The 22,391-nt window shown below is 40.4% G+C and overlaps 1 protein-coding gene across 4 annotated transcripts in view; it reads left to right on the top strand.

The window, feature by feature from the left end:
- The first annotated feature begins 12,036 nt into the window (after positions 1-12,036).
- MINDY4 (MINDY lysine 48 deubiquitinase 4) overlaps positions 12,037-22,391 on the top strand; it is a 78,759-nt gene continuing 68,404 nt past the window's right edge. For 3 of the 4 annotated variants that reach the window (XM_058026596.1, XM_058026576.1, XM_058026583.1), the window contains exons 1-5: positions 12,037-12,164; positions 14,963-15,082; positions 16,091-16,293; positions 19,161-19,419; positions 20,464-20,870. In XM_058026596.1, coding sequence (XP_057882579.1) covers positions 12,102-12,164; positions 14,963-15,082; positions 16,091-16,293; positions 19,161-19,419; positions 20,464-20,870 — 1,052 coding nt within the window. In that variant the 5' untranslated portion in view covers positions 12,037-12,101. The remainder of the gene's footprint in view (positions 12,165-14,962; positions 15,083-16,090; positions 16,294-19,160; positions 19,420-20,463; positions 20,871-22,391) is intronic. The other variant, XM_058026588.1, reaches the window with a different exon arrangement.

The following is a 22,391-nucleotide window of genomic DNA, read 5'->3' as shown; positions in this document are numbered from 1 at the left end:
TGGAAAAGTGGATAAATAGCTCTGTGAGGGATGGCTGGATTTCCATGAGTGTCACAGACATCTTTGATGAAAAATCTTTTTTTTAGGATTTTTCTTCTTGGCAAGTTGAGAGGCTTCAAGAACAAAATGTAAACATTGATTATCTGCTGCTGTGGAATGCAACAGGTGGATCTGTGATTGGCTCATGTTAGTTGTTTTTAATTAATGGCCAATCACAGTCAGCTGGCTTGGACAGAGAGTCCAAGCCAGCTGCTTTTGTTATCATTCTTTCCTATTCTATTCTTAGCTAGATTTCTGATGAAATTTTTTCTTCTATTCTTTTAGTATAGCTTTAATGTAATATACATCATAAAATAATAAATTAAGCTTTCTAAAACATTGATTCAAATCCTTGTCTCTTCCCTCAGCCTGAGACCCCTGTGAACACCGTCACACATGAGACCCTCAGCAGACATCAGGACAGTCACCCATAAGATAGGATAGAGTAAAAACAGGGAGAATACAAGAAAATCAGGCTGTCAGCTACCATGGAAGGCTTGCACAAAGAAACAGCAGCAAATCCTGCTGCTAGCAGATGCTGTGGGAATGCTCCAAGCACAGCCCCACTGTGCAGCTGCGTTGATTCCTCATTTCCAACAGAATTGTGGCCAACATTTGTTCATAGCTATTTTCCAGGCATTAAGGTGAGACAATGATCTCTGCTTCCTGCTCTCTAACACCTTGTATTAGCAAATAGTCCCAGAGATTTTGACCAAATTAGCTTTTAACTATTTAAAATGCAATATTCATGGGGATATGACAACCTGGTATTAGGAAACTAATAACAGCATTGTACCCAAAAGACACACTTGTCATTACACACATGCTACATTTAACAATGATTCAGGATTCCAGCAGTTCCTTAACAACAGGGCTCAGGAAGAACAAGGCATCCATCATATTCCTACCTGGAATACTACAACAATATTATAAATTACACAGCTGCTTCCTCTCAAGGCCTTGGATGCAATTATAAAACTCAGTGGTGGGCAAGTACATATTGTTGGCTTTCATTTCTTCTAAGAAATTTAATTTTTAGATGTGTTTCATAACTTTTCTGTAATAGAAAGCTGAAATTTCCATTAAACCAGTCCTCCTTCACCAGAGGAGTGAGACAAAAAGATGGATGAAGTTTCAGATTGAAACAGTGCTACAGCTCACAGTTTATGAGTTATACAAAGGATGGGGATGCTGTGTTTCAAACTGTGGTTGGCACTTCTATGATTACTTGTTTGCTGTTTGTTATTTTGAAATACTCAGAACTGCACAAAGATGCAGCCAAGGCTAGCAGTGTAAAAGTGAAGGGTTTTGAAGGCCTTTGTTCCCAATCCTCCTTAACTGCTGGGGAGGGAAGAATGGTGGGGAAAATAAAAAGCCTGATGCCATGTCTTTTCTTTTTTTACAGAATGAAACAGCTTTTAAATCCAGCATCAAAAAGTTCTTAAGGAAGTATTAGCCAAAGCACACTGGAGGAATCCAAACCAACATGGCAGTTATCAAAACAGGTCTTTTGATTTGTTTTAATAATTGGGTCTAAAATATCAGGGCCATTAACAATAATAAAAATAATAATAAAACATAATAATAATGGCTTGAAACTAAAGTGACTGGGAGAAGGGAACCTCAGTCCATCACATCCAAGAGAAGATGCTCAGTGTCTGGAGACAATTACAGTCAGCAGGGCAATGGAATTCCAGCCACTCCAGACAGTGAGGCTTCATCAGGGGTCCTGTTTTGTTGGGAATGCCCCTGCATCCCTGGAAGTGTCCAAGGCCAGGTTGGACAGGGTTTGGAGCAGCCTGGGACAGTGGAAGGTGTCCCCATGGCAGGGGTGGCACTGGATGGGCTTTAAGGTCCCTTCTACCCAATCCATTCCATGATTCAACACTGACTAAACAATACACAACAAGATAAACTAAATCCATGTCAAACATTTCAAATCCTGCTGGTTTCAGTCAGCACAGCAGCAGCAAATTACCTTGATATTGAAGTGTTCAGAGAGTGGCAGGTATTTTAGTGTTTTTTTGTTTTTTTTTTTTTTTTCCTTAAGAGTGCATTCTTCACATCTCATTGTGGCAGGTTAATTTTTGCAGCACTGATTCACAGCAGCAGTCCTGAGCAGGGAAGCAGTGTAACAGCTTTCAAGCATCTCATCCTTGGAAAGATTTATGAAGTTTTTTGCCATTGTTGTTTTACTCCTCCAGTCATTTCTACCTTTGATTTCCAACGCTTAAATGAAGGTAGCTCTGATAAACACAGGCAACAAGATGACTCTTGGAAAATTTTGGAAATTAAATGACAAATTCTCTGGAGGGAGGTGCCAGAGCAGGCTCCCAGGGCTGGGGCTGCAGCAGCCTCAAACAGGCAAATTGTGCTCTGCTTGAATTCCTGGAGAATTATATATGTTTGCATGAAAATATTACGGGAAAAGTGTGGAAGAACCCTTGAGGCAAGGAATCCCATAATCTAATTTCAGTTTAACACTGGAACTGGATCCCCACTGTCAATGACAGTGATCAGGAAATGCTGAGCACAGAAAAGGCAAAGTTTGGAATGAGAGCAGTTAAATCACCTAAACCCAAATTGGGTCAGCAGCTCTTCAGGATGAGATGCAAACCCAAAACTTCTCAAAGAAACTATACAGGAATCCACAGGAAAGATGCTGCTTTGGATTTAGAACTCAAGTGGTGCTTGGAAAGCAGTTCAAGTGGAATCACTGGAAAAGCAGTTTTCTAGTGGCGCTCACAACAAAATTGGGTTGCTGTAGAAAAGAGCTGGAAAAAAGCACAAGATAAAAAATGTGAAGAAATGTAACAATGTAGAAAGAGGCCTATTAGACAGGAAAATAATGAGAAGAACAGCTCCTGAAGCAGGAACTGTCACACCTACAAACAGGCTAAAGACTACACAGAATACTGGGTTAGAAGGCCAGATAAAACACAGACCAAAGGGGAAAAAAAGAAGAAAGAAAATCCAATTAATTTTTGCTTGGCTCAACAGGGAGTTCAGGAGGCTGAAGGAAAAGGTCAGAATTTAAAGAAGTTTAAAACTTACCCACATGCAGAGAGCAGAAAAACATAAAATATGGCAGGTCAAAGCTAAGCAAGAAATTAAGAGGATGGAAATTAATTTGAACAGCATTTTAAGTGGAGACTCAACTGCATGGTGAGACGTTCTTGAAAAGCATTAAAGCAGGAGGTCAGCTAAGGAATCACCAGGAATGCTTGATGAAGAAATGTATCCAAAACATCCTTTACTGGGCTTTTATGACACAGACTTTGAGGAGATTCCCACATCTCTGACATACTTTAACTAAACATAAATCAAATTAAATTAAAAATATTGGAAAAAATTAAAAATTTGAATTAAATTAAAACTATTGGAGCGAACCAAAGGTGTCAATAAACCCCCAGAACTGATTCTCCTTCTCTGCAATGTGAACCAGACAAGCTGCTGCCAAGGGCAGGTCACCCCCCCTACCCCCAAAAACACCTTCCCTCTTTTAATTCTTTTTTTTTTTTTTCACTGTATCAGCAGCATTCTCTGTATCCCTGCTCACAACCTACTGTACATTTTTAAATAAAATTGCAAAACTGAAATGGAATTTTTTTCCAATCAATACCAGCACTAATGAGCCAAGTTCAAGCTAAATGCATCATTTTGCTCAAACCCAAATTCTATAAAGTGAAGGGGGTGTCACAGCCTTCAGGAGCTTAAGTGCCACTTTAAAAGACTCTGTCAATTATTGAACAAAGATTCTTCACTAGTAAAATGTTGCCAATCTATGTCTCACATCCAAGGTTAATTAAATGCTTGAAATGGAGCATTTCAGGTACTGTTGCATTAAATAATAAAGAACAAGGAGAAAATTCTTCATGGGAATAAAGAACATGAATCACAGAGGAGAGAAATTTGTATCTATAAATGCAAACATGCAAAGATCAATCCTGTATATGAGGTGATATAAAGGAAGGAAATTTAAATTGAGGGTGAAACTATAGCTACATATAGTAATTTATTTTTTTTTTTAAGCAGCAAAGAGTCTGGTTCACCACAGATTCTGGTCCAGTCAGTCAAGGTGCTTCCAAGCCATCCAGAAAACCTCTGTAAATCCAGTCAGGAGTATCTTTACTGTCAATACACTGAGAATCACAGAATCCCTGAGCTGCAGGGTACCCACAAAGGCTATGGAAGCCCAGCTCCCAATTCTTCCTTCCAAAGACCTCAAATGACCAAGAACACACACAAAGAGCACTCACAAGCTCACAAACACTTCCAGGTTCCACAGGAGAACCCACCTCTGTGACAATTAGACAGAGGAAGGTCAGTCCCAATTCCAGAGACCACAGGCATTATAGAATCATGGAATGGTTTGGGTTGGAAGGGACCTTTAAAACTCAGGAGAAAATTCTTCATGTGAATAAAGAACATGAATCATAGAGGAAAGAAAATTGTATCTATAAAATGCAGACATGCAAAGATCAGTCCTGTATAGGAGGTGACACAAAGGAAGGAAATTTAAATGGAGGGTGAAATTATAGCTACATACAGTAATTTTTTTTAAGAAGCAAAGAATCTGGTTCACCACAGATTCTGGTCCAATCAGTCAAGGTGCACCATGAGAACATCAACACAAGAGGCCTGAATGACTGGAGCTCCATGACAGATTGCAGGGTGCAATGGAGGAATTTAGAAACGCTGCCAAGGCAGGTGGAGATGGTGTCAGACAAGCCAGAGAACCCACAGCTCATGTTTGTAGAAGATTTTAAGGGCTCAGAGAAGTGCTGCTTCTCTCACACCCATGACTGGGGTCATGGCAAGGCTGCTGTCCAGTTGTGGGCATCCAAGGAAGTCCTCAGCCACTGATAAAAGATAAATGTTTCAGCTGCTTCAAAAAGAGGCCAAAAGTTCTATCCAGGACCCCACAAAGTGCACAGCTTCCCTTCAGTTTGTGAGGAAATGATGAAATGAGTCCTGCCAGAACAGATTTCTGCATGAAGGAAATGGTGGTGACTGGGAATAGTCTGTGAGAAAGGATGTGGAGGTCTTAGCAGTCAGCAAGTGATGGGTCCTGGCAGCATCCAAAAGGAGCATGGCCTGTGAATGGAGGAGAAATGCTGAGGGGAATCATTCACCCCCTTGGCTCTGAGGGGTTTAGATCACATCAGGTCATATCTCCATGGTCTGTGATGGGGAGATGTCACATTTCTGGTACCCTGCTACAAGGAAAAGAGAAAGGTCAGGAGTTAGAAGGGGCTGGCTCTGTGCAGCCAGGGCTGTTTGTCTTTGTGCCCCAGGTCAGTGCTGTCTGTTCTGTGCTTTATAAAGCTTTATTTCCAACTACTGTCCCAGGTAAATTACTCTCTATTCTGTGCCCCTGTGTATATTCAGAGGTCTGACCCATCTGCTTCTTTCTCATGCCTTTAACTCCTTTCCCCCCCAACTCCTCTGAGCAAGCTAAGGGGTGAAAAAAAGAGACAGGTAATACAAAAAGAAACAAGTGGACAAAAAAAAAAAAAAAGTTTTGGCAACAAGGTTACACAAAAATACCACCCAAACCAATGAAGAAGAAGGTGAAGAAGGACCAGCCTCCACCCCAAAACCTCCATCTTGCTTTATATCTATTACTATAATCTAAACCCTTAAACTCTGAGTTTCCCACCCTGTGATCTCACACACTTCTATCCAAACTCCACACCCACAATCCCAGTTCTGTCATTCCATTTTGGAAGCTTCTCCACGGCCTCAGGTCAGTGCAGTGTTCTCTTGGGGGTCAGTGCCTGGCAGCACAGAAATCTGAAATTCTCAGCAGCCAGGGTTCCAACACAGGATGATCAATTTTCTTGTTCATCACCACAAATACCAGCCAATTTCTTTCCTGTACAAATCAGCCACTCTCCAACCCCACTGTTTACAAAAATGCCTTTTGTTCACAAAAAGTTGCTGGGTTTGACATTTAAATTTCTTCTAATGCATTTCACTTTCTGCTGTTACATACAATGAAATGTTCTGCATTTCAACAAAAACCCACAGGAACATTAACTAGGCAAATAAAGATCACCTTAAACAGAGCATAAAACATCAAGCTTAAGTGCAATTATATTCTCCAAAGCACAGAGCAGAGAACAAAGGAGTGAACAAACTGCAGCACGCATCTAGCTGTGTACAATTACACAAGCTATACATAATTACTTTTGTTCTAATTACTTTGCATTAGTATCAGGCTTTATTGTATTCTAAATTCTCTACCAAAATGTTTTCAGCCAACTACAGGTGCACCTTAAAAGTCAGAGCCATTACACTCATTGAGTGTTACCCATTCTGGAAAATAATGGTATTTACAGATACCACAATGCTCGAAGAAAACTTTAAGGAGTCATTCCAGACCTCCCATTTGCTGGATTGCTGGAACTGTCAAATTTCTGGAAGCACCTCCCTTAGCCCCTAACCAGAAGAATGTTTTAGACTTGTTCCAGATTGCAAGGCAAGATGTTTTCAATTACCATCTCTATGGCAGTTGTCTTTTGTCAAGTGGGCAGTTTGCCTTATCTCTCTCTCTGAGTGATCACAATCACTCCTCCCTCAGGAGGGGACATCTGCTGATAACAGCTATTGAATGTCCCTGCATGGCTGATGAGAACTACAGCATCCCATTGGGAGATGTGAGCCCAGGGGGAGGAGCCAAGCATTCCTACCCAGATATAATCCAGAGGTTTTTGAGACACCAGCACGGCTTCTCCACTGGATTCCCCAGAGGAACAGCAGCTGCCTCTCCTTCCACTGGATCTTCAGAGGAAGAATCCATCCTTCTCTACAGGATCCCTGCTCCAGCAGAACCACCCCTGACACTGCAGGAGGGCTGAGCCACAATTCCAATGGGACTGCCACCAACACCCTCACCCACAGGGTGTCAGGTTGGGTTCTGACTCTGTCAGTGTTGTTCTAGTGTACTGCATTGATTATTTTATCCTTTATTTTTTTTCCCTATTAAAGAACTGTTATTTCCTGCTCCCATATTTTTTGCCTGAGAGCCCCTTAATTGAAAATTTATAGCATTTTGGAGGGGTGGGGAGGGTTTACATTCTCCATTTCAGGGGAGGCTCCTGCCTTCCTTAGCAGACTCCTGTCTTTCCAAACCAAGACAAAACTCATATGATCAGCAGCTGGTGATGCTGAAGCAACTAGATTGTCCTGCAGCTGCAGCTGGTGAGTGATAGGAGGTGCCTGCCATAATGACAGCCACAGGCCAATAATGACTGCCACCACCTTGGAGCAGGGACAGGGACGCTTGTGACCTCCAGGACTGGTTAATACCAGAAACCCACAAGGCAGCCCCAGTTCCTGTTGATTATCAGACCTGCACAGACAGCAGTGCCACGTCCCCAGCGTGTGGCTGCTCAGCCCTTTGCTCAGCCAGAGATCAAGGAAATGTGGGAAATGCCTCAGGAATCCCTCTGCAGCACCTGGGAAAGTGGAGCAGGTGGGATGCAGCTGCTGAGTTAAGAAAAAAAAGATTTTTTTCTCAGTGGAACCATTGTAAGCTGGTTTCTTGTCTGTGAATTACTGAGCTGTAGCCATGATATTTTCTAAAAAATCCTTTCCTTAGGACTTTTTCTCCTGAGAAGCTGAGAGGCCTCAGGAGCAAAATGTAAACAATGATTATCTGGTGCTGTGGGATGCAAAAGGTGCATCTGTGATTGGTCTCATGTGGATCTTTGTAATTACTGGCCAATCACAGCCCAGCTGGCTCGGACTCTCTGTCTGAGACAGAAGCCTTTGTTATCATTCTTTCTTATTCTATTCTTAGCCAGCCTTCTGATTAAATCCTTTCTTCTATTCTTTTAGTATAGTTTTAATATAATATATATAAAATAAAATAATAAATCAAACATTCTGAAACATGGAGTCAGATCCTCATCTCTTCCCTCATCCAAAAACCCCTGTGAACAGCATCACACAGAGCATTGTACTCCCAAATTTGTCTTGCTGTCCCTGACATGGAGGAGAATAATCAAATCTTAGCACCACAGGGATGAGGTGGGCAGGCACCTCTGTGCCTCAAGAGCATCACACCTCGGCAGATGCTGCTACCCAATGCATCCAAAAATCATTCTGAAGGCCTTGGAGGAAAGGGAATGTCAGAGAATGTGAATCTCATCTCCAAAAGGTCATGCAGGTGGTTAACACCAAGCCTATAATCCACCACAGCAGCCCTGCAGAAAACTGAACACCTCAGGCTCAGCTTAATTGGCAGCAGACTAAGTTTTGATGAAACTCTGCACAATTTGGCCTCCAGGAGGTCCTTTCCAGGGCAGGGATGCAGCCTGCAGGGCTGGAGGCTGTAGGAAGTGGGCCACAGCCCTGAGATAAATGAAACAACACTGGGAACACTTACTATATTCCAAAATAGTAACTAAGAAAAGGAATTGAGCTTAACAACACAACTGGAATTATTTGGGGAGCTCTGAAGGGACACAGCAAGCCAGATCAGGTACACTGCAGTGAGAACCTGAGCCTGACATGATGCTGGAGCAGCATCCACTATAAAACCTCAAACCCTGCCTGATCTCCTGTTCATCAAAGAGATTTGGATGGAGTCTGTGCATGATTCATTGAAAAAAAAAAAAGTGAAATAAAAGACTTGGGAAGGCCTTACAGGCTGTGTGCAACTACTGAATGTGGGGGAAGTAAAATCCAGAGTAAAACACTGACATTGGAGGGCTCAGTTCAAGGAGTGCAACAGAACAGCAGGAGCGACAGCAGGGGGAGTTTGGAACAGACAGGGAAAATGACCCACACAAGAGGGGTCAGATTTTGGAAGAGGGTGGCCAGGCTGTGGAACCTAAACCCCCAGGGGCACAGGGTACTTTAATCAGCTCCCCTGGCCCAAAAGTGGCACCACAATCTCAGCCCTGATCACATTATATCACTGCCTGATGCAGGTATAACCTATAAGGAAAGGCTCAGCTGATGAATCTCCCACCCCAGACAGTGCCAGTGTGAGAAATTCAGCTTTACTTAGCAGATGCAATTTTGTTTTTCTTTTCTTTCTCTTTTGTTTTATACAATTTTACTCATAGAGCACCACTTTACTAAAGGCACACACAGGTGTGTGTGCCTTTAGTAAAATGGTGCTCTATAAGTAAAATTGGTTTTACTCATAGAGCAAAGGTTAAAAGTTAACAGAAATGAAAACAGTATAACAAAGTTACTTTAACATTACACATATAAAATCTATTTTAGTATTTACAAAAAGCCAATAATTTAATATGTATCTATAATGAAAAGCAGTAATTACACATTATTATTTGTAATAATTTTTATAATTATATTATTATAATTATATTACAATATTTGCAAAAAGCCAATATTATAATATGTATCTATAATGCATACTTATATCAGCTACTTCAGTACTACGTCCAACTTTAATAAATAAGAGAAATAAAAACTATATCTTCATAAAAAAGTTACTTTAACACTACACATATGAGATCCATTTTAATATTTGCAAAAAAGCCAAAATTATAATATGTATATATAAGGCAAAGCAGTAATTACAAATTATTATTTGTAATAATTATATTATAATTATATTGTAATCATATTATAATATTTGCAAAAAAACATTATAATATATATCTATAACACAAACTTATATCAGCTATTTACCTATGTCTAACTTTAATAAACAAGAGAAATAAAAACTGTATGTTTATAGCAAAGTTACTTTAACACTACACATATGAAATCCATTTTAATATTTGCAAAAAAGCTGATATTATAATATGTAACTATAATGAAAAGCAGTAATTGCAAGTTATTATTTGTAATAATTATTATAAGTATATTATTATAATTATATTATATAATTATAATATATGTTTTTTATATAAATATATATTTCTAGCATTTTATATTTTCTTTTATATTATTTCTATTTATAATAATAATTTAATATAATTTAATAAACTAATATAAAATATTATTATTATTATTATTATTATTATTATTATTATTATTATTATTATTATTATTATTATTATTATTATTATTAGCAGAGGGAGTCTGCCATAAAAAATTCCAATAATAATAATAATAATTTTAATAATGATAACGATTATTATTATTATTGTTGTTGTTGTTGTTGTTAAACTTTTGAAACCCTAAGCAGTGAATTGTTTTCCACAATTAAACCTTGCAGAACAAAAATTACTACATAAAGATGAAAACAAATAACGATATTTGTCATTTACAACATAATTTATCATTTAATTATTTTATTTCAAATTTAAGCTTTGTTTGTTTTTTTGTTGGTTCAGAGGGGGTTTTTGGTATTTTTGATGGGGTTTATTGGAGGTTTTCTCGTGGGTTTTTTTCTGGATGGTTTTTTTGAGGTTTTTTGTTGGGTTTTTGGGGGTTTTTGTGAGTTTTTTATACGCTTTTTGTGTGGATTTCTTTTATTTTCTTTGCTTATTTTCGTTTCTTTTTGCTTTGTTTTGATTTTTGGGTTTGTTTTTGGGGTTTTTTGGTGGTTTTTTTTGGTGTGTTTTTGGGATTTTTTTGTGTTTTGTTTTCGGGGGTTTTGGGGTTTTTTGCGTTTTTGTGGGGGTTTTGTGTGGGTTTTTTGTTTGTTTTATTTGGTTGGATTTTTGTTTTGTTTTTGGGGGGTTTTTGTGCATTTTTTCGTGTGGTTTTTGGTTGGTTTTGTTTTGGTTTTGGGGTGGGTTTTTTTTGGGGAGATTTTTTTGTGTTCTTTTTTTGGGGGGGTGGTGGTGTGTTTATTTTTGTGTCTTTTTGCTTTGTTTTGATTTTTGGCTTTGTTTGTGGGGTTTTTTAGGTGTTTTTTTTTTTGGTGTGCTTTTGGGATTTTTTTGTGGTTTTTTGGGGGGTTTTGGGTTTTTTTGTGTTTTTCTGGGGGTTTTGCGTGGGTTTTTTGTTTGTTTGTTTGGTTGGATTTTTGTTTTGTTTTTGGGCGTTTTTGTGCGTTTTTTTCGTGTGGTTTTTGGTTGGTTTTGTTTTGGTTTTGGGGTGGTTTTTTTTGTGTTTTTTTTTTTGGGGAGATTTTTTGTGGTTTTTTTTGGGGGGGGGTTGGTGGTGTGTTTATTTTTGTTTCTTTTTGCTTTGTTTTGATTTTTGGGTTTGTTTTTGGGGTTTTTTGGTGGTTTTTTTTGTTTGTTTTTTGGCGTGTTTTGGGGATTTTTTTGTGGTTTTTTGGGGGGGTTTTGGGTTTTTTTGTGTTTTTGTGGGGGTTTTGTGTGGATTTTTTCTTTGTTTGTTTGGTTGGATTTTTGTTTAGTTTTGGGGGGGTTTTGTGCGTTTTTTCGTGTGGTTTTTGGTTGCCTTTGTTTTGGTTTTGGGGTGTTTTTTTTGTGTTTTTTTTTGGGGAGATTTTTTTGTGTTCTTTTTTGGGGGGGGTTGGTGGTGTGTTTATTTTTGTTTCTTTTTGCTTTGTTTTGATTTTTGGGTTTGTTTCTGGGGTTTTTTTGGTTTTTTTTTGTGTGTGTTTTTGGGATTTTTTTGTGGGTTTTTTGGGGCGGTTTTGGGTTTTTTGTGTTTTTGGTGGGGTTTTGCGTGGGTTTCTTGTTTGTTTGGTTGGTTGGATTTTTGTTTTGTTTTTGGGGGGTTTTTGTGCGTTCTTTCGTTCTTTTGTGTGGTTTTTGGTTGGTTTTATTTTGGTTTTGGGGTGGTTTTTTTGGGGGGAGCTTTTTTTGGGGGGGTGTTGCTGGTGTGTTTTTTTTTTTTTTGGTGGGTTTTTTTTGTGTGAGTTTCTTTGTTGTTGTCGTTGTTTGTTTGTTTTTTTGGTTTTGTTTTTTTTGTTTTGTTTTTTTGTTTTTTTTTTTTTTTTTTTTTGTTTTGTTTTGGTGGGTTTTTGGCTTGGTTCGGTTTGGGTTTTTTTCCCCCCGTTCTCCCCAACTTCCCCGCATCCCCAATTCCCCCGCCTCCATCCCTCCCCGTGTGCCGTGGGAGGAGCGCTCCGTGTCTCCCATGCCGCGCTCCCCAGCGCCGCCTCCCCGCGGGCTCCGTCCCGCACCCAAAATCCGCCTTTTCCGCCTCAAAACATGGACAACGCCCTGGTGCAAGAAGTGGCCGCATCACTGGTGAGAGAGTTTCTCAGTAGAAAGGTAAACTCGTGTGCTTTTCCTGCCCGCTGAGCCCCGCTGGGGATGGATAAAGGGGAGAAGGAGGATCCGGTGATGCTCCGGGAAAAGGGGGATTCAGGGATGCTCCGGGAAAAGGAGAATTCAGGGATGCTCGGGGGTTTATCCGGACCGAAATCAGCTGGGTGGGAAGGGGGAGGCTCCGGGGTGAGCGGCTGGACTACATCTCCCACAGTGCCCTTTTGTTGCCGGGGATGGAGCTGCTTCCTCCTGCTCGGGGGAAGCCCAGCCTTACCCACGCGCGCCTGCGAGACTGGGAATTAAATCGAGAAACGCACTTTCAGTTTGGTTTTTCGTGTTGTTTGCAGGTTTTTGGGTTTTAAAAAAAAAATTAAATTTTATTTTCTTTTCTTCCTTCATTAATTGACTGTTTTGCTGTTGTCCTTGGGTTTGCAAGAGGCATACAAAGCCTAATTTAAAAAAAATATTTAAAATTATTTTTATATAATTTTATTTAAAAATATAAAATATTTAATACAATTATTAATATAATATGGTATAATATAATATGGTATAAGTATAGAATATATTTTATATAAATAAATAGAATATTTATATTATATTATATTATATTATATTATATTATATTATATTATATTATATTATATTATATTATATTATATTATACCATATTATATTATATTATATTATATTATATTATATTATATTATATTATATTATATTATATTATATTATATTATATTATATTATACCATATTATATTAATTATAATTATTTTGTATAATATATCTATATGTAAATAGATCATATGTATCTATTATAGCCATCATATAAGAATACACATATATTTATAATATATAAATATATATATATTTATAATATAGGAATGTATATATTTATATATATAAAAATAATAATATATTATTTATACATATTTATATATTTATATTTTATATAGTCTTAATAATATTTTATATAAAATATATTTAATATATAAATAATATAAAATCATATTTATATTTTTATATAAATATATATTTATATTTTACATAATCTTACTCGTATTTTAATTTGTTTTTTTAAAGGCAAAAGATCACAGTTTTAGGGAAACTGCTAACATGCATTCCCCCCCAGCCCAGTTTTCAGTAATAACTCAGCAGAAACCCCATTTTTTGGTGGTTGGGAAAGGAATTGAGATAAGGGGAGGGAAGAAGCCATTGTACCTGTCACAGATGTAATACTGTAAAGCAAATTTTGGACTACACAGGCATGTGGGGAGTGTGGGATTGAGCAGACTGGAAACCACCTTCACATTTCCATGTAGCAGCACCTATTACTTTTTATTTATGTTCAATCCTTAGGAAATATTGCTGATGTTGGACCCCCTGTGTCAGGAATGAGTTATATCAGAAATTAAGCAGCCGCTGTCCCATTAAGTGTTACACAAACCTCAGTCTCACGTTTTGCATCCTGTGTCCAAATTCACATTTTCAAAACAAGGGGCACTGATAATCCTTTGTGCTTCTGCTCCCTCCAGATCTTTCATGCACATCAGAGCCTACAGGGATGATGATCCTTTATTTACCACAACTTGCCCTCAATTTCATAAATCCGAGCCAGACGCTCTGTCAGCAGAAAAAGAAATCCTTTGTTGTGACAATAACCCTCCACAGAAGGAATCAGGGCTTTCTTTCTCAAAATAGTAGCCTGGTGTTGTACCACCTAAATTATTTTGGGATCTGACTCACAATAAATCAGTGTCTCTCCCCAGAAAGTGAGATGCCCATGGGTTTTATCTTTGAGGTGCCCATGGGTGCTGACCACAGAGTGAAAGTTGAAGATCCCAAACCAGCTGATGCCATGGAGATCTGACTGATTTCCTCTCGGGATCTTTTGGTCACTGTGACCCCAAGAATGTTAAGTCTCTTTTCCCAGCCCAGCACTTGAAGGAGTCAGAGCTCTTCATTTCTCGGTCTCAAGGTTGTTTATTGTTTCTTATCTATAAAATTCTTTCTCCTGCCCTGCCCAGGTCCATCCAGCAGGACAGTTCCAGGCACTCTGCCTGCCCCAGGGGCAGTGTTATGTCTTTATACTAAAAACTACATATACAATATTTACCATAACTTTCCAATTCCTATCACCTATGTTAGACAGTGAGCTCCTACTCTAAACCAATCTAAAAGTGCCAACATCACAGCAGAAGATGGAGGCCAAGAAGAAGAAGGAGAAAGGCTGGACACACCCAGATTCCTCCATCTTGCCTCCTGAAGCCCCATACCAAAACCCCCAAAATCTACTTTTCCACCCTGTGATAACTTCACTATTATTCTACCTAAACTGTTGTGGCTTGCAGATCTTCATCTAAGGTTGGTAATTTTCTCCATGGGTCATAATCAAACCCACAGGTGTTTTGGGCTCCGTGCCAGGGTCTCTGAGCCCCCTGGCAGGGGTCTTGGCCATTCTGGACAGCCAGAGGGATGTTCTGTGTTCCCACAATTTCCAGCCTGAGGCTGGCTGGAATAACTTCAGCTCAGGGCATTTCATACAGACCATCAGTCTTAGGAGGCTGTTTAGCAGCTGAAGTCACCTGCATAGAGGTTTTTGTTTTTCTCTGTTCAGCAGTTTCCATCTCATGTAGCCACCTCAATTATTCTCACACCCATGGGCTGCTATAATTCAGTTGTGTACCATTACAGCACAGGTTCTGAGGATTTCCTGATTGCTGCCATCCACAAGTTTCATGTCACACCCACCAAAAACCCAGAGCAAAAGCTTTGGCCTCTGACACTTTTCCTCCTCAGGGTTTGAAGAAAACCATCAGCACCATGGACCGGGAGCTTCCCCGCTCTGCACTCAGCATCAACAACAGGAATGAGCTCAAGAATGTCCTGCACCTGCACTCCCTGTACAAACAGAACAAGGTGAGGGAACACCTGGCACCACGTGCAAGTGTCCTTGCATGCCCATTTCCATCTGCATTTCCATTTATATGTGGCACAGCAGATGGAAATTACACTTCTGGTATTTATTATCCTTGGAAATGCAATATGAATACTTCACTCATAACTTGAGGCATCACAGTGCTTTTGGTATCTTCATATAAAGTCTATAAATGCCACTTCAAAAAACCCTCTCCCAGTGTAGAAAAGTTGCATTCTGGCACAGTTTCCACATTTTGGAATATTTAGCTAAAATGAGGGTAAGAAATCACCGTGACAGGTTGTTTTTTTGTGTCCTTCTTCCTTCACTTAACACAGCAGCACCTTTGAGCTCTTGACATTCTCTAGGTGCCATCTTCCATTTCCCTGGATTGTTTGTGCAGTCCCTCCTGGAATGCACCCTCAGGTAACTCTGGGAAACAATTAAAATGTTCAGTAGCTTTACATTGTAAAAGTCAGGCCCTGCAGCCAGACTAACACAGCATTTCAGTAGCCACCAAGAACTTTATTGTTGGATTATTCCCTTTTCCGACCCAGAGCTGGGGCAACTGAGAGATGTTTTAAAAAATTTTATTCCATTTTCAGTCTCATGTGAAGGGTGAGACAATACAGATGTTATCATTTGCACCATCACAATCAGAAGCTAATTATTTCCTAATTGCAATACATTATAAAGTGTTTCTTGGCCTATCAGCTTTAGCCACACCATGCTGAAAATGCCTTAAAGCCAATCATTTAAAATTACCCCTCGTGGGTCTCACTACAATGCATCTTTCATAGCTCATTTCTCTAAAGTATCCAGTCTTATTTGAAGCTTGTTTCTCGTTCCATTTCTCTCTCAGCAATGTCTGTCCATTCCATGGCATTTCCCAGTCAGCATTTCTCCTCTCAAGGTTTGCACACAGATGCACACACTGTGTGAGGCTTCTGTCAGGCCTGGAGAATTCCCTACAAATTAATTTCCCACATTTTATCTCTCTATTTGGCCAGGCAAAGGAGAACCCACTGAAGACACTGCTGGAAATTATTACCAATTATTTCCTGGAGCGCCGTGGCACTTCCAGGAGCTCTGGTTCCAGCTCTGCTCTGGCAGCTCCTCAGAGTAAGAGCTCAGCATCCCACCCCCCTGACCCCCTGGATGAGGACCATGGCAATGCCAATGCTCTGGATGAGGGCAAAACTCAGCCCTCCAGGTACTCTCTGATGTATTTCTCTTATCTCTGTGTATTCACTTGTTTTTTCTTAATGAAGGGAAAGAGTTTTAAATGTTTTATCATTTATATCTTGAGCTCAACTTTGTTTTGTTAGTTATCCTCATAACACAAACTTAATTTTCTAGATTATTAAAATTTCCTGTGCAAGCCACCCTTCAAAAATGATATTTTATGTTCCCTGCCAATTATGAAGACTGATAACCTCAATTGCAGCTCTCAGTCACTGAAGCACATTGAAGTAGGAAATTTCATGCCTTTCACATTGGAAATAGTCAAATTGAAGCAGGTTTGGAGGTAAAACAAACCACCTGTGCTCAAACTATGAATATATTCATGCCTTACATAAGCAAAAGCAAGTTTTAATGTTCTTAAATTCAGTGTTGTTAAAATAGTGCAGGTTCAGACCTTGCAGAATACCTGAAAATAGCATGTAACCAAGTTTTTCATTTATTGGTGCCTCAAAGAGGATTAACAGCCTTGTACTTCCATAGGAAGCTTGTAAAATGGGCACAGAAATGTAATTCGTCTTCCCAGCCTCCACCCTCAGGGAATTAATCAGGTTTTGCTCTTCTTCCTAAATGCAGCATGCTCCAAGCAGCCAAGTCTGAGCATCAGTGCCTGAAAAAAACCCATGAAGTCATTTCTTATAGGGGAAGAAAGCCAAGATGTTTTAAGTTGAACTCAGAAGTAACACTTGAAAAGGACGCAGAGCAAAAGCTTTTTTCCCCTTTTCTTGTTTTTCTTCCTCTTTTTGTTTTTTTAATCCATTTTTCTTTCCTTTTCATGGATCTGTCCCACAGGGGAGTCCCTGACACTGCTCTGGGAGGACACAGCAGTGCTAAGTGGTGTTAATGTTGGAAGGGGCTTTCAAGATCATCTCATTCCATCCTATTCCTCTATCCCAGGCTGCTCCAAGCCCCTTCCAGCCTGGCCTTGGACACTTCAAGGATCCAGAGGCAGCCACAGCTGCTCTGGGACCCCTATGCCAGCCTCACCACCCTCACAATGAAGAATTTCTTCCCAGTGTCCCATCTAACCCTGCCTTCTGCCCTGAGGCTCATTCTCACCCTTGCCATTCCCTTTGGACAAGGGAAAACCAGAGATTGCCAAGGTCAGCCAGGCAGTGCCCGAAATCAATTTTAATTTCAACCACCTGTGTAACTTTTAACCATGCTGTCAGGGGTGGAAAGTTTAATCGGACATGACTCTGCATTGGTTCATTATTAATGAGTCTGATTTGCTTTTAACTTTGCTCTGGGAGGTTGCTGTGAGTGTCTGTAACTTAAAACAGCCTCTGAGCCAGCGCCCCTTGGCAGTGAGGGGTTATGTGGAGCTGGGTTGGGAGTAGCAGTCCTTGCTTTTCCTGATGATTCCAGAGGCACATCAGGCTCCCTTCAGTTTACATACATGATGCCTCAGGTTTTAGCTTTTATATTTTCAGATTCTGTGCTGCTTTTGTCTGTAGTTCTGTTGTTCTTCACATGAGGGCATGGTGAGCTCTGTGCACAGAGCAGGGAGACAAAACAATTCCTGCTCCAGCTGGGCACCAAGGACAAATGAGCCAAATCTCAGCCCCAGAGCACAAACACCGTGGGCTGGAGAGAGAAAAACAAGCAGGGTGGGACTGCCTGGGCTAAAGCTGGAATGGGACAATGAGCTGCAAGGTGCAAATGGAGCAGAACTGATCCCAGGGAGAGACCCCGGGAGCGCTCGTGCATTTTGGGGCCATTTTGGTTCATCTTGGGTGCAGCCCTGGCTGGGCTCTGGTGCTGCCCAAGGTGCAGCCATGGAGGCCTTTGAATAAATCCCTGCTTTATTCTTTAGCTCTGTCCAGCCTCTGCTCTAGGTCAGCCTTCTCAAGACATCATACACATCACACACAGTGTGTCCTCACCACACGAGACACACTTCTGGAAAAATGGGTTAAATAAAAGGAACATGTTTGTGGTACAAGATGTTTCAACTTATGGACTTGCTTTACAGTGAATTAGGATGGAGGAAAACATCCCAGAGGGAATAACAAATTCATGGACTTGTTTCCTTGTGTTAAGAAAGGCTAGTGGTTTTGAGTTACACAGAATTTATAAATTTTTAAATGGACACGGAACTGGGAACTACTCAGTAAAATAATTTCCATCACAAAAGTGTTTTTGTTTTTGGACTAAAGAAAGTGTTCTACAGCTGAACAAAGAGTGAGAAGGGTCAGTAGAGTCAGTCTAAGTTACAGGAGATCAGAGGATGTGAGCAAAAGTGTTACATTTTCAAACATGGAGAAGGAACAGGAACTGCTGAGTGTAGCTTAGGACCTGTCTGATATAACAAATAAGTTTTACTTTCTGCTATGATATACAATCACAGAATGGATTGGGCTGGAAGGGAGCTAAAAGCTCATCTCATTCCACCCCCTGGATGGGCAGGGACACCTCCCACTGTCCCAGGTTGCTCCAAGCCCTGTCCAACCTGGCCTTGGGCACTGCCAGGGATCCAGGGGCAGCCACAGCTGCTCTGGGCACCCTGTGCCAGGGCATCCCCACCCTCACAGGAAAGAACTTCTTCTCAATATCTAATGTAAATTTCCCTTCTCTCAGTTTGAACACTTTTTACAGCAAAATAAGTAATCATGGGATGCTGTTACCCATATTATAACCAATTGTGACACATAATAATGGTGACATAATGTCCTGGAGTCCTACTTCCAAATGTTTAGATGAAAAGTAACTGCGTTTGATTACCATTTCAAGGTAAAATGCAATTTAATTTGACAGCAGTGCTCTAGTTAGCTGGTTTTATTAATTTACTTGTGCATAACTTTGCTGTTTTAAGCTTTTTCCTCTTTCTCCTTCTAGGCATGATGCTGAGAATCCCCTGGATAAAATCCCTGCACCCAGAAAACATCAACACAGAAGTGAAAAATGCCACACGGGGACAACCCACAGCAGTAGCTCACCCTGTGCTTGGGACAAGAAGTTCAAAGACAGTCAAGAGGATTTAAAAGCAGCTGTGATTTCTGAGGAGCTGAAATCCACAGGGAAGGAGAAGTCCAGGCCCAGGGCTGGTCTCATTGCCAGAGGAATGATGGCTGGACCAGTGGCAAGTCCACCAGAGGTGATTCCCAACAATTTACAAAATGTTTGAGTTGCCCATGGATTTTATATCCAGCTTGCTGGGCTTAAAAAGTCACTTGCAAATAATGTTCAAATGGCTTTTGCATGTTAATGCATTATTAAATCTGCAGGCTGAAAAGAAGGGGTAAGTTAGGGAAGTTGTTGTGCTTCATTCAGAATTTCAGATAAAACCACTGCAGGCAATCACCCCCTGCATGTCTGTGATCTCAGGTCACTGAATTCCTCTATAATTCTTGCCCATTCTTGAAATCTCTTGACAGATTTGGTTTTCCATTTTTCCCATGAAAATTGCTTTGTTACCTTCACAGTATCTGTTTTACTCTGGTTTTTCCAAGACCCCACATTTATTCAGCAGCAGTTTGGAACTGAAGATCGCTTCCAGTTGAAAATATGTTTCTGAATTGATCACACCAGACCAAATTCCATTAAGAAGTGCTTTCAAAGCACAGTTAAAAATTTCTTGCCTATTTTTTTTTCTTTATGCTTCTTTTATACAATTACAGGGACTTTTCCAGTGTAAAATTAAGCTTGTGATAATGAGAAATTTAAATATTTAGCTATGACATTTAGGTAGTACTGAAGAGGATGTGGAAATTGAATGAATTAGTTGGATATTTGTAAATATTTTTGATTTAGAAGTAAAGACTAGATACCTATAGGCTAGGTACCAGTAAAATATCCTTTATGTGTTGATTTTCTGAGCTAGATACAATCCTAAAATTAGCTCTTAGGAGATAATTTATTGTTGTTCCTGGTAAAAATATGGAAACATGTTTCAATGGTAGGCAGCATCTTTAATACTGGTCAAATTGTAAGTGAAAGTGTTTGTCTTTATTTTATTACTGATTTTTTTAAAAAATCTGATTTACTCTCTAAGCTGCCTCATAAAAATGAATGAATAGGTCAGGTCAGAAATCAGTGCTAGAGCTTTCCTTTGCTTTTTTGTGTTTATTTAAAGATAAAGGTAAAATTTAAAGATAAAGGTGAAATTTTAATCTGTGGTTTTCATGGCCCTTTCTTCCAGGATCCCCAGAAAAGGAGGATTTCCAAAAGATCCACGAGCACCAGCAGCACAGCCCAGCCCAGGGGCGAGGAGCACGAAGAGCACGACCTGAGGGTCCCAAGCCCTGATCTGCAGGAGAGCAAAGCATCTCCAACAAAATCCCACCTGGAATTTGCATCCAGGACCGTGCTAAGCTCACACACCAGCTCTGCCTCTGAAAAACCAAGGAACAGCCCCAGAGATGCAGAGGACTTTTTGTCCAAGCTGCTGTCTGAGAGAGAGAAGGAAAGGAAATCTCTTGCAAGCTCTGGTGCAGACAGCAGTGAGAAAAGCCTTAAAGTGAGCGTCCCTCACAGGCATTCAGGGGCTGGGAGAGAAAAGAAGGAAAGATCCCTCAGGAAAGCTGAGAGTCGATTGTCAGGCCACAGGTGAGAGTGTTTCTGGGGATATTATGCTAAAACTGAGTTTTTATTATTTTTTCTGTATTATTTCATAGTATAAAAATTTTAGAAATGTCTCCCTCAGAGAACTCCAACTATATATTTTTGGCTTTTCTCTATCTTATGTTCTTAATTTATATTTTTAATTTTTTTTTTCTGGATAAAATGTAAGAGTGGGAGGCGTAGCATTTCTTAAATTTTAACACTAACACTAATTTCTTTAAATTAATTTTGCTACTTTATTTTCTAGTTTAATTGTTTATTGAGATACTGTTATGTGGAGACCCTATGGAGAAGGAAGCAGTTATACATTAGGTATAAGTGCATTTATAAGTTAAGGTTGTAGGAATTATAAAACTGGGGGTATGCTGGAGCTGCAGATGGGCCAGGAGTGGCACTTGCTTCCTGTTTGGAACCAAAAATTTGCTGAAGAGAGCATTCCACAGGGCCAGCATTCCACATTCATTTAGTTTGTAAAAGATTAATGTGTAATAGGCCAAAGTGCCGCAGTCAAAGTCTTAAAACTCTGGTTTCATACAGCTTGGCTGGTCCTATAAGGTAGTGCTGGTCCTATAAGGTAGTGCTGACCCTATAAGGTAGTGCTGCCCCATCCCTTCATCCTTTCCACTCTCAGGATGAATTTTTCCTCACACTCAGCATTGATTGAGGTAGAGAAGAGAATTCAGTGGCCTTTGGCAGCTCCAAAGCTGAGAATATTGAGTGTATTATTCCTGATACTGGCTAATCAATGAATGGACAGTTCATTATGGATGAGGCTCAGAGATGTGGTGGAATTCTCTGTGTGGAATTCCCTGGAAAGACTTGCTGAAAATCAGTGAAAAGTCTGATACAAACCTCCCTTGTTGGCAGCTGGGTCCTACAACGGGGTCACAACAATCCCAGCCAGCACCACAGCTTTGGGAAGAGTGGCTGGAAAAGTTGGAAAAGTGGGAAGGGACCTGGGGGTGCTGGTGACAGTGGCTGAACTGGAGTGCCCAGGTGGCCAAGAAGGCCAAGGGCACCTGGCCTGGGCCAGGGCAGGGATTGTCCCCTCTGCTCAGCACTGCTGAGGCCACACCTCACATCCTGCAGGCACTTTTGGGCCCCTTGTGACAAGAAAGGCTTTGAGGGGCTGGAGTGAGTCCAGAGAAGGGAACAGAGCTGGGGAAGGGTCTGGAGCACCAGGAGGGGCTGAGGGAGCTGGGAAGGGGCTCAGCATGGAGAAAAGGGGGATCAGAGGGGACCTTTAGGATCTGCACAGCTCCTGACAGGAGGGGACAGCTGGGGGGATCAGGCCTTCTCCAAGGGAACAGGGACAGGAGGAGAGGGAATGGGCTCAAGTTGTGTCAGGGGAGTTTTAGTTTGGATATTAGGGAAGATTTCTTCCCTGAAAGGCTGGTCAGGCATTGGAACAGGCTGCCAAGGGCAGTGATGGAATCACCACGTCTGGAAGTGCTCCAGAGCTGTGTGGATGTGGCACTTGGGGACAGGGTTTGGTGGTGGACAGGG

The sequence above is a fragment of the Melospiza georgiana genome, chromosome 1 (genome assembly GCF_028018845.1).
Source record: "Melospiza georgiana isolate bMelGeo1 chromosome 1, bMelGeo1.pri, whole genome shotgun sequence".
NCBI classification, from domain to species: Eukaryota; Metazoa; Chordata; class Aves; order Passeriformes; family Passerellidae; genus Melospiza; species Melospiza georgiana.
The sequence above is the reverse complement of the archived record's forward strand: the minus strand, read 5'-3'. Positions and strand labels throughout refer to the sequence as shown.